The sequence below is a fragment of the Centroberyx affinis genome, unplaced genomic scaffold (assembly GCF_046629955.1).
Source record: "Centroberyx affinis isolate AG114_WGS23_722 - 3 ecotype Tasmania unplaced genomic scaffold, CSIRO-AGI_Caff_v1 ptg000141l_1, whole genome shotgun sequence".
Lineage (NCBI taxonomy): Eukaryota > Metazoa > Chordata > Actinopteri > Beryciformes > Berycidae > Centroberyx > Centroberyx affinis.
The window spans coordinates 69,267-85,301 of NW_027278839.1; the positions used below are offsets into that span (position 1 = coordinate 69,267).

The following is a 16,035-nucleotide window of genomic DNA, read 5'->3' on the forward strand; positions in this document are numbered from 1 at the left end:
TAAATAAAAGGAACTGTAATCTGTTTCAGCCTTAGAGATTGATGGGTGGACTGATGAGGTTGTATGTGGGAGGAGAGGAGGAGTGACCAGAGATGCAGAAGACTGTCAGATTTTTTACCTTTGAAATGATAATCTGACTCACCCAACATATTGATTTGAAGCAGTTTATTTAGAGACTGGGGCTTGCCACATAAAAGACTATCATAACCCGGTTGCAAAGCTGAACAATGAACAGTTTAAAAGAAAAAAACATTCATAAAAGATAGTCAAACTACTCATAGAGTAAAGAAAATGACAAGGCCCCGTCTTAACACAGAAAAAAACAAAACAACGAATAGAACTTTTATAACCATGTTCTCTGTGACAATCTTGTATTTTTTTTTATTGTATCTCACGTCACTGTCCTCAAATTCCTGTAGAAAAATAAATGGGGAAGACAAAAGAAAATGAAAAATAAAATAAATGAAAGTTTGATTAAATTCTTTGATTTATCTTGAAAGCACAAGATCCGTTACAAAAAGCTTTGCCTACCTGCACAGCGGCCATTCTTGACAGCAAAGCCTTTACCACACTGAAAAAAAAAAGATGAAAGGAATTAATTGATATCCAAAGCAAATCTCTTTGTCCATTTAGATTTGTAGTAGCAGAAGTAAAAGAAAGCCTGAGGACTGTGGCAATGACCCAGGGAGAGAGAGAGAGAGAGAGAGAGAGAGAGAGAGAGAGAGAGACAGAGAGATAGTAAAACCCAGTAATTCTAGATGCTGAAATCTTGTAATAGTTGGTTGCCTGGATCATTGGATAAGCAAACTTGTAGAGACTGGCTGGAACGTTACCCGTGATCATAGTTCATGCCGTGGATCCGTAGTGCGTACCTGCGTATCATTGGCAAGTACTCCCCCTTCTTTAGGATAGGCTACTTCCACCACCGAGTTCATTTCACCAGGCTGAAGGGGGCGAGACATGGAGCTGCCGTCTGGCCAGGAGACTTCCAGTACGGTCACCTCATCACCTCCTGTGAGTTATCAGGAGAAAGATCGTGAGCGGATCCTAGATCACTGATTGAGGAAAATCCTTACACCACAGGAGGAAAATATGTCCTTTTCAGTCCCCCTGTGTGTCATGGGACATCACACTTAATTTTGATGAAAAGTAACAGTAATGTGTATTGTCCATTTTCTAGAAATACATGTGTGCTGAAAATGACACATCTTCTTTAAGAATTTATGAAGAAAAGTGGAAAGGAAGTTACCTAAACCAAAGTGGGCGACAGGCTCCATCTCACACAGGTAGCCTGAGCCTCCGTCAATGATGCGTGTGTGAGCTCCACTCTGATTGGTGAAGGCCGTTACCTTGGCACCCCGGGCAAAAGAGCCAAACTGCGTGCGAGGGATCACTCGCAGCCAGTTATTGGATGAACCCTGACAAGATTGACAGGTACAGTTTGCAGAAGGTTAGAGCCCAATGAACAGGGATTATGCCAGATTCTCTCTCTCTTTCACTCACTCACTCATTCACAAACACACACACACACACACCTGTTTGACCTTGAAGACAGAGATTGGCTGGGAGGCGCTCTCTCCATGTGCCAGCAGCAGGTCCAGCTGTCCGTCGCCATCCAAGTCTGTCACAGTGCCACCTGTCCACCACAGAGACAGCAGCCTTTCACTGCACTGGCTTACATAACAACCCTGCTGTGGTGTTTATCTGACCATTATGTCAGTGTTAATCTAATCCAAAGGGAGAGCTAGCACATAGTGAGTGTTTATTCATTTTAGGGAATAAAACTGAAAAAAAAAAAAAAATGTGTTGTCACAACTAATTCTGAGACCGCTGCCCTCTGTTATGAGATTAGAGATAGAAGTGTTGACCTGTGCCTCGCCCCTGCGGCTCCGCAGCATCTCCCACATTCAGCTCCTGGATCAAAGGATCTGCATCAGCTCTCCTTGACACCCTGCACACACACACACACACACACACACACGGTTCTCAGGATAGCTAATATTGTAAACAGTATACCAGTATTGGATGTGTATTTTTGGAACTTAATATGATTGAGATGTTACCTGAAGACCTTGTTCGGGGCGTTGCCTCTGTAGGCGATGTTGTTGAAAAACACTTCCAGCTCCTTGTCATTATCAAAGTCAGCAGCGATGACTGTGCGGATAGGGGAGGGGGCGGCAAATGCTGTAGTGGCGATGTTCTGGACAGGAGAACACATTACAGTTGAGTCATCCTATATCAGATTCTTTCCCTTTTATCTTTTACTATTTTATCTGCCACTCACTCCTTTTCCATTTCCCACTGCTATCGTGTTCCCTTTCCTTACCCGGAACTTGTAATCGCTGCCCTGCAGGAAAAGTCTGTGTGGGCCATTCCAGTTGCCGTAGACAATGTCTGTCTTTCCATCGCCGTTGAAGTCAGCTAGTGCTAATCCTCTGCCATGCTGGTACCGGTCCTCCACACCTAAAGAGGGTGACACAGTGTTACAGGCTATCGTACAGCCATTGTTGGAAAAAATGATCTATTTACTCTAACTTACTATTTTCTTTTTGCCACATATCCAAAAAATAAACTTTCAAATACGAATGAACCAAGAGTAAACCCAGAATATGCTTCTCTGTGTTGTGGTCATCACCATAATCGAATACTTCCTATCGTTAAACTGGGTTGTAGGGACTAAGGATTGATTTTTTTCTCTTTTTTGTTCAATATGAAAGTATATAATATTTTTTATTTGACATTTCATAGTGTTTGAAAGCTATGGAGAACAGCTGTATTTCAAATATTTATGAACATGCCAGTTAATGCTACAGCTGATGACTGACTTTTTTACTTCTTCTGACTAGAAGTAAGAAAATGCAGCATTTTTATGAAGTAGTCACATGCAATACCATTTTTTTTAGATAATAAAAGTAACTAGTACCACCAGGTACTAGATTAACATAGGCTATAGCAGGGCAAAATTTAGCGTATTTGCTGTGAAATGTAGTGGCGCAAAAATATAAATTCTCAAGGACAGAAAATGACCTTAAAAAATGACCTTAATTAAAAGAATTTTCCACCCCATATCTGCTTTTCAGCTTCCTCTCATCCCTCCTCATACACACCTGCCTGTGTGGCCATGTCAACAAACGTCCCGTCTCCATTGTTCTTGAACAGGAAGTTGGGTCCGTTCTCGTTGTCACAGAACACATCCGACATCTTCTGGCTGAGGATTGGTCCGACCGCCACGCCCCGCCCACCTGCAGAACAAGCAAACTGTGAACGCTGCAGTTCATTGAAAACATCACACGCTTCCCCATGATGTGTGTGACCTCCTGACCCCCTGACCTGTGAACTTGTTGACCCCGGCCTCGGCAGCTACGTCAGACAGAGCGATGACGCCCTTGGTCACATCGCTGGCAGCCTCATCCATCTCTATGAGAGCATGGGGACCGACGTTGCCACTGGCATAGTTGGCTACATAGACTGCGTAACGGCCTTTACCCTGCAGTGTGAAAAGACGTTTAGGCAAAAGGTTTAGAAGAGGGAATTGAGAGAAAGTGAGAGAAGCATTTTGGGAGGAACTAGAGACTTGAGAGAAGGTGAGAAGATGTGAAGAATCAAAGGGATGGAGGAGGGGGTGACAGTAAAGTTCAGAGATCAGAAAGATTGAAAAGCGAGGAACAAAGCATGACATTTTGCTGACTTTGCACATGGGCTGACAGAGCGTGTTTACTGACCTTCCTATCGACACACGCCACAGACCGCCCCGCCATGCGATTAGCCACGCCACGACGCACGTTGACATCATCGCTCAACAGATCCTCAAAGCGGCCATTACGAAACTTGAAGAGCTTGTCCGAGTAACTTGCCCGCCCTGCCACGGGAAACGAATCAGTTATCATAAGATAAATTTAGTCTACGTTTATTCTACTGGTGGCTGCAGGGGAGCTTGTGATTAAGAATGCAGTGTTTACCAGAGTAAGCATTGTTTGTGTTGAGGAAGTAGATCTCCTCGCGCCCGTCTCCGTCCACATCGCAGGCGGTGACTCCGATAGCGTTCCCCGCCGTGTCCCTCAGGGCGTAGAACGGAGAGTTGCGGTCATCCACAGCGATGTTCACTAACCTGTTCTGACTGCGGTCGTACTTCAGCACCAGGTTGGGCCCGTTATACCTGAGGACATCACAGAGGTTTGGTGTGCTCGCTTTACTCGGGTATTTCCGCTGGAATTCTGACAAATTGAACATGAAGTGGGAAAACACCAAACAGCCCCTTTCTCCTACCATGAAACACTCCTTCGCCCGTCCCTCCATCCCTCAATCATTAACTATTTTCACACTCACCCAGCCACCACCACTTCCAGGTCTCCGTCACCGTCTACGTCCGTTACAGCCATCCCATAATTGAGCTGTGTGGGATTGTGCAGACTGTCAGGGGGGAGTACTGTCTCTGTCACGATCTGAAACATGGGCTCAGAGCTCTGGGCGAGGGACTGCTGCCAGAGTCCGAGGAGGAGGAGCCACAGACTTGAACCCCACATCACTACAACCTGGAGGGACATAGAGAGCATGTGTGGGTCTTTCATTTTAATTCAACATGCAGATGAGAATCATTGAATTCTTTGTAAAGAGCAGGATGGAATTACAATGTGGAGTTTTCATGTCCTGGAGCAGAGTACAGCAGCAGCACATTATTCTTAAGTCAGTATCATGCATAGAGATACAGTATGGTATCACAGCTCATTAGAGCCAAACTATCACGCACTTTTATTCAGTAGCGTGCAAGGCGCTGCCTCCACCACTGGTAAATAGACGTTGAGGCAGAGTTATTACAATTATTTTCAGCATGGAAATTTCAGAAAAGCTTGTTACAAATTTCTGTGTAATGACTTCCCATTAACATAATAACAGTTTGCAGCTAAGTGTCACAATCCTGTGAAATGTAATAAAATGTATCACCAAAGGCCTCTTTTAGATGTAGAACCACAGTTAATAGCCTTATTGGCTAATAGGTGACAGTTGTGTATTGAATTTTTACTTGGATTAAATTAGAAGTTCTGTTCAGTTTTGAAAACTGAACATTTCAGCCTTCCTATGGTATTATAATGAAATCGAATAATGCAAAAATTATGATGTTAGCAGTCACAAGTTATTACATTAACGGCTAGAAATTTCCATTACATTAATAGGAAAGTTATTAGTTAACTGTAGGCTATAATCACACAATTAGCTACCAACTGTACCAACTGATTGATGTTATTGGTGTATTAATGTGAAGCTGTTACATTAGCAGTTACAACAAGGCTGTCTGCGTGTGGTCGCGAATACATCAGTGAACACAGTGTCATTAAATGTCTCTCTCACTCTCTCTCTAACACACACACACACACACACACACACACACACATAATTTCTTTAACTGTGTAGCATTCTGGGTGTACAGGTAGATGTTATGAGTTATGAGATGTTACGCGCTTTGTCACAAAACACATGATTTCCCATTTGATCGATAATGTTGCTAATCATATGGAATACATTTGCTATATGCATCATTTATTCGTCATTCCTGCCTGATCCTGACCACAGTCCTGCTGCAGAGGGTTTCATTCCTCTTACCATGCAAATAATGTGTCCTCACAGGCTAAATACCGGCTTACCTGATATCAATGTGTGGAGACGAAATTTGATTTAATTCGCTGCGGCAACGCGAAAGGCCCCTGCACCGTCTTCTCATCAATTTTGGTAGAGACAATATTTTAGCGTTATACAACTTGTGTCTTTAAATTTTACACAACAGCTTGTGTAACTGTTTGGCCAATCAGAGAAGAGCTATCTGAATAATTGGTGCTTAGACCAATGGCCATGCCCCATGGTACTTTGGGCGTGCACTCCAGAGACGGATGTTCATGAAGGTAAGTGCTGAACAAATACATTAAAGCGACGGCATGGAAATAAGAAGATAATAATGCTTGCTAGGTCAGAAAACCATGCTCTATAACTACAATGCGTATTTCATTCAAAAATCACCAGTGGAAAACAGTAAACATATTAGCTCGTCCCGGAGTGTTTCTGCTGGCTGCGCCATACAAGTAACACCATCACCCATAATGCTTTGCGACTTCCTCCACACTTGCGTCAGCAGTGCGACGAAAATCTCTTAAACCTAAACAAACACGGGTGAGCGAAAAGACAAACTATTGTGCTAAAATTACGGTTAAATATGACTGAATTGAAATTAAACTAATAGAATAAGATTCTTAAGTAGACCGAAATGAACCGTATATGTGCGTCTTGAATGAACACCATTCATAATTTACATGCAGTTAACATCCGAGAGTAACGTTAGCTAAAATGCTCACAAAGCTTGCTAGCACTGTAATGATCTTAATTTCACCGGTATAAATCTTGGACTGTGCTAACGTCGTTGAGATTTAAAATATATTTATGCAGTCATTCAACAAAACCAAAACTCACGAGACTGAGAATAATTTATTAACGTTAAAGGAAAGCATTATGGCATGACATGACTTAGTTTTAGCTTCTGCTGCTTGATGACATGTTTTCTCCTCTCTCCTTTCCCCGTTGATCTAGATGTTGTTTGAATAGCAACATTTACCAATGGAGTTGGACCAGCCCAAGGAAGAAAGTGCTCCAGCCCAGCCTTCGACCACGACCCCCTCAAAGAGGCCAGATAAGGTCCTCTACATGCCGAAGAAACGACAAGATGCCCCCAAGGACAAGCCCCAAGCTCAGGGAGAAGTAAAACCAAGACCCAGGCCTCGCTACACAGACAAGGCGCGAAAGAATGCCAAGAACAAGAAGGACAAGGCTGGAGCAGGGGACAAGGCGGCGGCGCCTGTCGGAGGAGAAGATGATGGGGGCGTGTTACAGAATGGTAACACCGAAACTGGTGAGAAAGATGACCGGTTACAAGATGCAGAGACGCAGATTGATGGACAGCCCGCCTCAGCCAATCAGGAAGCAGACGCAGAGCTTGCCTCGCATCTGGAAGCAGAAAATGAGGAAGACAGTTGGGACACCATGTTCAACGATGATGGGGATTGTCTGGATCCACACCTGTTTGAAGAGGTGAGTGATACATTTTTAGTGCAGTTGGTGTAAAGTGGGTTAAGTTCTGGGCCTATATGTGAAGTGACCACCTGTCTTTGCCCCATTTGATTTTTCAGCTCTTCCTCTGGTGGAGGGGAAGGGATAGTGAAAGTATATAATTAGTATTAATGTAATTTGTTTAGGTATTTTGCAAAGCAGTATCTCTTTTCTCTTTCTTCATAGCCTCTAAACAAATTGCCTCCAAATTTTCTTCTCCTCCACTTCATGCCACATAAACCCCTTCTTCCTCCTTCCAATTCCTGATCCTCATCTCCCATCTGTCCTCATCCGTCCTCACGCCTCCCTCAACCTTCCAGCTCGCTGTGAAGGAAGGTAGAAAGAAAAAGTCGATCCAGGAATCCAGGTTCGACTACTACAACATGGACCGAGATGGAGATGAAGACATTGACCTCACAGAGGACGAGCTGTCTCACATCGTAGAGATCTACGAGTTTCCTCCAGAGTTTAAGACGGAGGACCTTCTCAAGCTTTTTCAGTCCTACCAGTATGTACCTGTGCTAGTGTATAGCAGGGTTCCATGAAAATACATCCATGAAAATTTATGGATTTAAGGAAAATAGAATAAGGCCCTTAAAGTGTTTAAAAATGAATGGATTAATTAATAAAAATATAGCACCTGAATTTATCAAGATACCTCAACTCTCTGGACCTCTTTTCACCCCAGGAACAACACTTGTATCTTAAGGAAAACCCTATGATGGATATTTGCATATAGAGCAGCAGTTTTAAAATTAGTAATGTCACCAGGATTTCTTGACTACACAAGTGTAAAGAGTAAAATATGTGGCCCATATGTCTAATTTTGAGCAATGTCATGTCATACCCCAAAACATGCTAATTTTGAGTCCTTTAATTTCACCAAACAAGACCTTGAAAGTCATTGAAAAGTCATTGAATTTGATGTCCAAGTGAGTGTGGGAACTTGTGGAAATATAAATACTTGTGGAATTCATCACAACCCTCCAACTGTGTGTTTATGTGTGTGTATATCTATTTGTGTGTGTGTGTAGACAGAGGGGCTTTGACATCCAGTGGATTGATGAAACTCATGCCCTGGGCCTCTTCTCTAGCCCTATAGCAGGTTAGTGAAGCACTTTTTAATGTAAAAGTAGGTACCATGTTTTACCCAAGTTTGAACCGCTCTTTATAACACAATCTTACAAATTTTGATTTGGGGGATGTATTAATTATAAGCAACATATTGACTTGCGTGATTTTTTTCCCCCTTTTCAGCTCGTGAAGCCCTGAGGTCCAAACATCCATTGATGAAGTTGCGACCACTCTCCAAATCCTCCTCCTCCATCAAGGCTAAGGCTCGTAGTTGCTCAGGTACATATTACAACTGTCCTGTCATTTTTTCATCAATTTGTCCATTGTATCTCAGATATTTAGAGATGTATCCTCAGCCACTCACTTAACATCATATACTGCCAGGTACTGCTGAGAGGCCTTAGCTACTCCTATCTATTTTTTTCACCTAATATTTATCTAGTGAAGTTTTAACTCTATCCGTCTTTATTCTCTTGTCCTCCCACCCCAAGACTACCTCCTGCCTGCTAAGGAGCGACCCCAAACGAGTGCAGCGCTGGCCCGCAGGCTGGTGATTGGAGCCCTGGGTGTTAAGAGCAACCAGCCGAGGGAGGAGCGTGAGGCTGAGAGGAAGAAACTCCAGGAGGCGAGAGGTAGGCTACATCATACACAGGGAGATTGTCGCCTGGCACATGGAACCATACCATGGGCAGTAGCATCCGGTGCGGTAGCCTAGAGGTTACAGCATTTAGGTGTGTGACCTAAATGCTGTGGGTTCTAATCTTGGGCTGGCTGGGAAAATCTGTGTTGTGAAGGTGAATGAGAAACACTCTTGTTTCCCCTGACACCTAGTGTTGAGGTACATGGACCACAATCACTCCAGTCGAGCTGGTCTTTGGCCAACAGTGGCATGCTGCAGTTGTACTGGGCAGCTCCCAGGTGTGAATGGGTGTAAATGCGTGAGTTTCAAGGAGGGTGTCATTGAAAAACAGCATGGGTGCTCAGTCAACCTTCCCTGGATAAATAAATGTTTACAAAAACAACAACCCATGTCTGACAGTCCCAATGTTTGCATCACAAGGTTTCCACCACTAGTGGGTGCTGTCTTTAAACTTTACAAAGAAAATGGCAAGCAGAGTTGCCATAAATAAACAAGACTAGACTAGTTGCAAGTTGATGCCAAGATAAGTTGCTCTCCGTCCTTCCTGTCCTGTATTGCCATGCAGATCATAACAAGTCTATAATCAGTATAGCAGCCGTTTCCCTTCACAGTAGGAACGTAAGTATATAGGCGCAGAAAACCACAAGTGGCTGTCCAGTGAACAGCCAGTCAGCGGTGAAGTCAGGGCCTTGAGCAGCACAAACTAAAAATGGGTCCTTTGTTCTTGGCATGAGTGCACTGTTGTGATCTTAAATGATCTTTATTTAAGATCACAACATGCACAGTGAATGTCAGTGCAGAAGTGCCTCATGTGCTGAACACTGTGTGCTCAGAATGGATGCCACGTAGGATCCTATTCAGGGATTAATTTACGACTGTTGCACCAGTCTGTAGAATTTCTACAATGTGGCAAAGAAAGTTATATCAGAGTTTTTAATGATAAATCACTAAAGGTTTAGGTAAGAGTTTGGCAGATCGATGTTGACTGTATGTGTCTGTTATCTATTATCTTTCAGAACAAAAGCGCATGGCAGCCAAACAGAGGGAAGATGCTTGGGAGGGGAAGTGACAGACAAGAAGTTACCCCCCTCTCTGTTTTCACTAAATTCCTTGCTCCAGCAGGGGCTAAAGACATCCCTGTTTCTCCTTCTCTGTACACTCGACAAAGGACAGCCTACTCCTCTTCTGTTTTTCTCAGTCGGCCACTCCTTCTTACCACAGCTCTTCCCCAGAACTCGATTCTCACCCTTTTTTCCTACTTCCTGCCTTAGTCCTTCACCCACTGCCACTGAACATCTCATCATCCACTGTCAGTTGGCCCTTAGTGTTACACCAGATAAAAGCATCCTCACACTGTTACCTCACCTGTGTTCTCCACACTTTGTCCAGGGACTGTTGCCTCCCAGCCACAGCTGGGAGCTGAGGTGAAGAACTGTAGCCTACACTGTCCACACTGACTCTGGGCCAACGGTGCTTTTACATCTCTAACATTGTAAGGTCTGCATGCACATAGCCTAATCATCTGGAAAAGGCAACTAATTCACTGAAAGGAAGACTTTTTTTTAATGTATTTAAAGGCTTTATATAAGAGGACTTCTGTTTTAAAATTGGACCTAATTAATTCCACCTGTAAATTAGCACCAATTTATGTCGGTAATAATACCAGGGCAGCAAAAGTTTCAGGTTGTAAAGGTCCCATGTTGTATGATTTGAAATTTCCTTTATATACATTTGATCAAAGATGTTTAATGAAGATATTGTTAAAATTAGCCTGGAGTGAGGGGAGCAAAAAATATTCAAGACCAGTGTCAAGGGGAAACCTTTGTTTAATTTAGTTAGGTTACAAAAAATTGATGCATATGGAAAGAGATTAGTGCAAGCAGATATTCTATTTCAGTGGCATAAATTTGAATTTATTACGCTCATTGAAAAAAATTTGTTGAATAATTCAAAAATAGAAGATACAATTTGAAATCAAATGCAATGGCTTGACACTGAATGTGATATTATTGAATTTAACTTAATTTGAATTTAATTTCAAGTTCATTTGTCCTAATTCAAATTCAGCTTTTGTAATTCAGATTCAGCTTCCTGAGACATAAACCGTGGGGGAACAAGGGGACTTTTGTTTCCCGAGTGTCGACTGGAAGGCAGCCGCCTCCAGCACTTCACTTAACCGACCACAAGCCGTGTCTGTCACCGTCTCTTGTCTATCTCCTCAGCCAATAATCAAGTCTTATTTTCTCAACTTGGTAAAAGAGTTGCAAATCAAAAAACATGTCAACATGTGGCCTAGTTAGTTACTAGCTGTTGGGTAGGTAGTGTATAATAATGGCTAATTAGATTACTGGAACCTACATTTTTGAAAGATTATGTATATTTCTTAAGGAAAACACTTTGTTACTTCAGTCCTTCATACTTTGGTGGTATTCTACACTATTACTGCTAAGTATCCAAATATGACAATGCTGCAAACTGCTGTAGGTCTGCCAGGCTGCAATACATTGCTTTTAAACCATACTAGCTGATCGCAGAGTAGCACACTGATGTATTGAGCCTTCTGTGCAGTCCAGTACTAGCAGCTAGGATCTGCAGCACTTTAACCAAGTTGGGAGAATAAGACTTGATCACTGGCTGAGGAGCTGAGTGAGCCACAGTGCCACATGGCTTGTGGTTGGCTAATTGAAGAGTGTGAGCCCATCGCTGGCAGCCTTGGAGGAGGCACCCGGATGTGTCTGAATCTGAATTGCGACACCTGAATTTGAATTGGGAAACCCGAATTTGAACTTATAGTTCAAAGTTAAATTTTTTAATAATCACATTTCATTTCAAGAAACTGCCATCAATTTCAAAGTGTGCCTTACAAATTCAACTTTTGTGTGAATTTATTCAACAAATCAGTTTTTTATTTATTTATGTAAGTACAATCTCTGCTGCCACTAATCTCTTCCCATAGATACACAATTTCCAAAGATGTATTTGTGTATAGCAGGATTTCTGAATTCAGCATTAGGAGTAAGGAATTTATGTTTGTTGTCATCAGTGTCCCCAATACGTTACTTTTAACTTTACAGACGAAATTCTGCAAACCTGCAGAATACCATCATGTATTCATCAGTCATATATATATATATGACTACATGATTGAACCAGTAGATCACATTGACATTAACAATTATAGTCCTTTTGTCATGAAATATTTGGTGTCAACATGACGGGTAACATTTCGGTAACATGGAAAATTAGAACCACTTGCCTCTTACATGACAGTGAAGTTAATATGGTAATTTGATCTGACTATTGTGTCATTTAAACATTATGCATATAGCTGATAAGAGTTTGGAAAGAGCTTGGGAAAGTCCTTTGAATAAAAAAAGATACTGTTTTTTTTTTTTTATTAATTAATTTTTCATAGCCATCTCTGTGTATTTTAGTTGTGATTTACTGTAGTATCAAGGACTCTTTAAGTATCAGGTATCTTTTATGTCTAGTCACCAAAACCTCTCTAAAAGACTAAAGAATAAAAACCAAATAGGTATACTGATTTGTTATTGCTTTAGCTTGCAGTTGAAGCTTAACATTTGTGAAAAGTTTTGGAAGTGCATTGTGTTCCTATTTTTTTTGTTTGTAAATGGTCAGATCTTGTGTTCCTCTAATTTGTGATTTAATAAATCCTTTTTGATTACTCCTGGGTATTTGTCACTGTTCCAGTCAGTAAGGCGACACTGCTGGTCTCAATGCACATGTGACTTTCTCTTTCGGAAACCTACTTCTAAAAATTACTTCCAATGGGGAATCTGAGCAAATGTACACCTATTTTCACCCTGAGTCAACAAGTGGACCTCCCTGTGTGCTGTTGTGTTCCCCCAGCTGAACTACATACGGCCTGCCAGCTGGCCTCAGCCCAGCCCTTTGGCCTATAGCTGCTCTTCACTGCTCTTTACCAGCATCGTGTGAGATCTGAGCCCTGCCCATAATCTCAAGCTTTACTGAGGCTTTACGAGGAGGTGATTCACCACAGAGCTGCCTACTGGGTGCCACATACACAATCATTAGATTAAGTACACAAACACAAACCACTACTAAGCAAGTGGTGGTTTCAAGTGCCAACTTTGCCCTAGACATGCAGCCTAAAAGGGCCGTTGTGTCATGGAGCAAATTAAATATTGGATTTGTAAGGATGAGACATACATAAACACATAAACACAGTTATGGTCAAAATGAAGGAATAATGTAATGTCTCCCACCACAACAAACGACTCTGGTAGTTCTGTGGTGCATTTCCCGACATAGAATAAATCCAATCATCTTTCAAGATCCAGTGCAATGATTTAAACTCTGGAAAAGCAACACAATTAGTTGATTTTATTTTATTTTTGTCAGTTTTTGATGGCTAGATGGTACAAAACTTGTTGGACTGAGTGAGAGCGGAACCTTCCCTATGATTGTTCCTCCACTGCAGCCAGTATTTCTATCTTTGGGGAACAAATATCCAGTGTTGGAACTTCAGCACCCAGCAACAATGGAGGCATAGAGATTTTGGCTAGTTTGGCAAGTAGCTAGCTGGCTTTTGTACGACAGACTATGGGACACCTGATTAACTATGCAGACTGTCGACCAATCAGAGAGTTCAATAAAACCTGGGTGCAGGTGGCATCATTTACACCAGGAACTATATTGGAATTCCAAATCTGTCTGATTCTGTTGACAACCAGAGGGAGAGTTTTTCAAAGGGCGTTAGGGTTAATAATTTGTAATAGTAATAGCTTTGTCAAATTCTACCATGAAATTGAGAATGCACTGTACCTTTAATTATGGGGGGTGGGGTAATTCTAAGCACTGCTTACTAACAGTATAATCAAAAAGTTTGATTGTCACCATAACAATCAATACGTTCTTGAACAGTAGCATCAGAGTGGTTTGCTCTAGGATATAATTAATTATATCTCTAGGATATATTGGCCTCTCAATAACAGATGTGATTCTTCTGAAACAGCACCAGGGACACTGTGGAGGTAGATGATCTTTTAAATCAGCATATTAGTACTGAGTAGTATCCTTGGCCTCAAGAAAATGAGTAGCCAGAAACCATGCATTAAAATGCACCTGTTATGGAGCCACTGTCACAAAGAAATGTATTTATTCTGAAGTTTCTTGTGATAATACCATGTACTTTTTCTCCCTAATTTTTTTATTTTGGCTTGTCTTCTATTTTGAAAAAAAACCAAAAAAAAAACATACTCCCACACACACACGTTATGAACTCTGCTTTATTCTGTCTCTGGCGACATTTTGGCCGACCTTTATCAAGACATACAAAAATACAAAACATGCTGGGTGTGTTTTATACCCCTCACCACTGATGGGCTAATCAGCCACACCTTGTGTGCCCATTGGAATTATGTGAAACCGCCCCACAGGTTAATCAACAACTGCTATAGGAGATACTGTATAAGACAAGGAGGGGGAGCCAGCATGGAGAAGGGGGGCAGGGCCAGAGAGAGAGAGAGAGAGAGAGAGAGAGAGAGAGAGAGAGAGAGAGAGGATGAGGAAAAGCGGACAATACATTTTTTAGCTACAAAGTTAAAAAGATGAATGACTCAACAATACCATCACCATTAGGACATTCACCTTCAACTATGACACTATATCAGTATGCAAATCTGTAACAGGGCAATACATGATCTTTAACATTGACAGACTATCAGTATGTGAAATAGCATAATCGGGTGATGGAACACAACATCAGTGTAACATTACTCTTTTACCTTTCATTTACAGAAATATAGATAGGTCAAGTTCATCATCTAAACCAAAACTAGTTCCATATGTCTAGAGCTCTGAAGGCCAGTATGCCTCTCTTTTAAGGAGAGCTTCCTTTAAGTCTCACCCCGTCTAGACAGTGTCACCTTTTCAAATCCCACAATACGTAGGTAAATGCTGTGATGGGTTGATTGGCCTGTTTGAAATGGGCAGCAATAGGGTTAGTGAGATCGCCAGTGTGGATATCTGCACTATCAAAGCTCTTGTTGTCATTCCCACATAAACTTTTGAACAACTGCATTTACAAAAGTAAATTACCTCTTGTGGTTGCGCAGGCTGTCTTTTGTTTTTACCTGTAGAATGTGAAAATTAACATACAAATTCCGTGTCAACTCACGAGAGGAAAAAATGAGACCAGAATAAGTAACATATTTAAAGCATAGTCTATGGGCAGCTGTGAGAGTTTCCAGTGTGTGTTTGTATGTGTTCATCAGCGGCAGTGAGGTTGGAAACAACCATAAAACACGGGTTAGCTCAGGCTCCCTGGGAAAGGATGGGAAACCCAGTTGATGGTTGAGACTGTGGAGTCTGTTGAATGGCTGAAGCCAGCAATAGAGTTTAAATGGAGCAGCAAAAATGCTGTTGGGATTAGGCTGTCAACCTTAAAGGAACCACTGCATAAACTGGTTACTCTACTTTTGTTAAGGTAAAACTTCATTATGTTATATATATTTTTTATTGTATAGTCAATTAAATAAGGGAATCATTCTCCCATACTCATTTAACCCTTTTTTTAAGAGCTGTTGAGGAAATTGCAACATTAATCTTTTCTGTCTTCCCTCTACATTAGTAAACTGTGCAATCAAATAACCATGCCCCAAATAACCATACAGTTTGACAATCTGATGTTTATTCTTTCACTACCATTACCAAGTACTGTTGAAGGCGCAACACCGCGGTACAACCAGATCTTGTGTGATGTTGCCAACGTTTGACAGATAAAGAACAAACAAGTAAAAATATTTATCATAATAAAATTAACAATACAAAACACAGCTACACAGGGACAAGTATCAAGTCAAAAGTACATAAAAATTCTGTATAAATTAGTGACCTACAGAACAATATTCCAGAGAGGTAATATAAAACTGTACATGACAATACATTTGCAATACATTACAATATTTATTCAGATAAGGCAAAATAGCACCATGAAAGAAACATCAATTCTCATTCAAAACCAAAAGAACACACAGTTTTGACAGTAAGTTACTGTATTTGTAGTTTTGAACAGTGAAAGCACAGGACGTACAACTCCAGAGAGAAGTGAAACTGTACAGAGTTTTACTAGAAAGTATCTGTATTACGCGGATGACAGCGTCTCGATGTACTATAAACATAAAGGTTGTGTTGTACTCATGTGCCTTCATGTCATCACTTTACAACTGTGGTTATGTTTTGATCGAGGG

General features: G+C 41.5%; 2 protein-coding genes across 3 annotated transcripts; one reads left to right on the forward strand and one right to left on the reverse strand.

The window, feature by feature from the left end:
• Window positions 1-170: 170 nt before the first annotated feature.
• On the reverse strand, window positions 171-5,739 carry crtac1a (cartilage acidic protein 1a). The gene is made up of 14 exons (XM_071531138.1): window positions 5,640-5,739; window positions 4,327-4,532; window positions 3,960-4,156; window positions 3,723-3,859; window positions 3,331-3,487; window positions 3,108-3,242; window positions 2,327-2,463; window positions 2,064-2,200; window positions 1,869-1,951; window positions 1,536-1,636; window positions 1,250-1,418; window positions 873-1,012; window positions 532-571; window positions 171-413 (listed from the first exon to the last, which is right to left on the reverse strand). Exons 2-14 carry the CDS (start codon window positions 4,521-4,523, stop codon window positions 406-408), a joined length of 1,638 nt encoding a protein of 545 aa, XP_071387239.1. The 5' UTR covers window positions 4,524-4,532; window positions 5,640-5,739; the 3' UTR covers window positions 171-405.
• A 131-nt stretch (window positions 5,740-5,870) lies between these two features.
• r3hcc1l (R3H domain and coiled-coil containing 1-like) lies at window positions 5,871-12,450 on the forward strand. Of its 2 annotated transcripts, none has more exons than XM_071531268.1 (7): window positions 5,871-5,894; window positions 6,574-7,071; window positions 7,410-7,597; window positions 8,124-8,194; window positions 8,347-8,442; window positions 8,655-8,795; window positions 9,820-12,450. In XM_071531268.1, the coding sequence occupies exons 2-7, from the start codon at window positions 6,601-6,603 to the stop codon at window positions 9,870-9,872; spliced, it is 1,020 nt and encodes a 339-aa protein (XP_071387369.1). In that variant the 5' UTR covers window positions 5,871-5,894; window positions 6,574-6,600; the 3' UTR covers window positions 9,873-12,450. The 2 variants fall into 2 exon arrangements, with proteins under 2 accessions (XP_071387369.1, XP_071387362.1); XM_071531261.1 differs by lacking the exon at window positions 5,871-5,894 and adding an exon at window positions 6,015-6,159.
• Window positions 12,451-16,035: the final 3,585 nt, after the last annotated feature.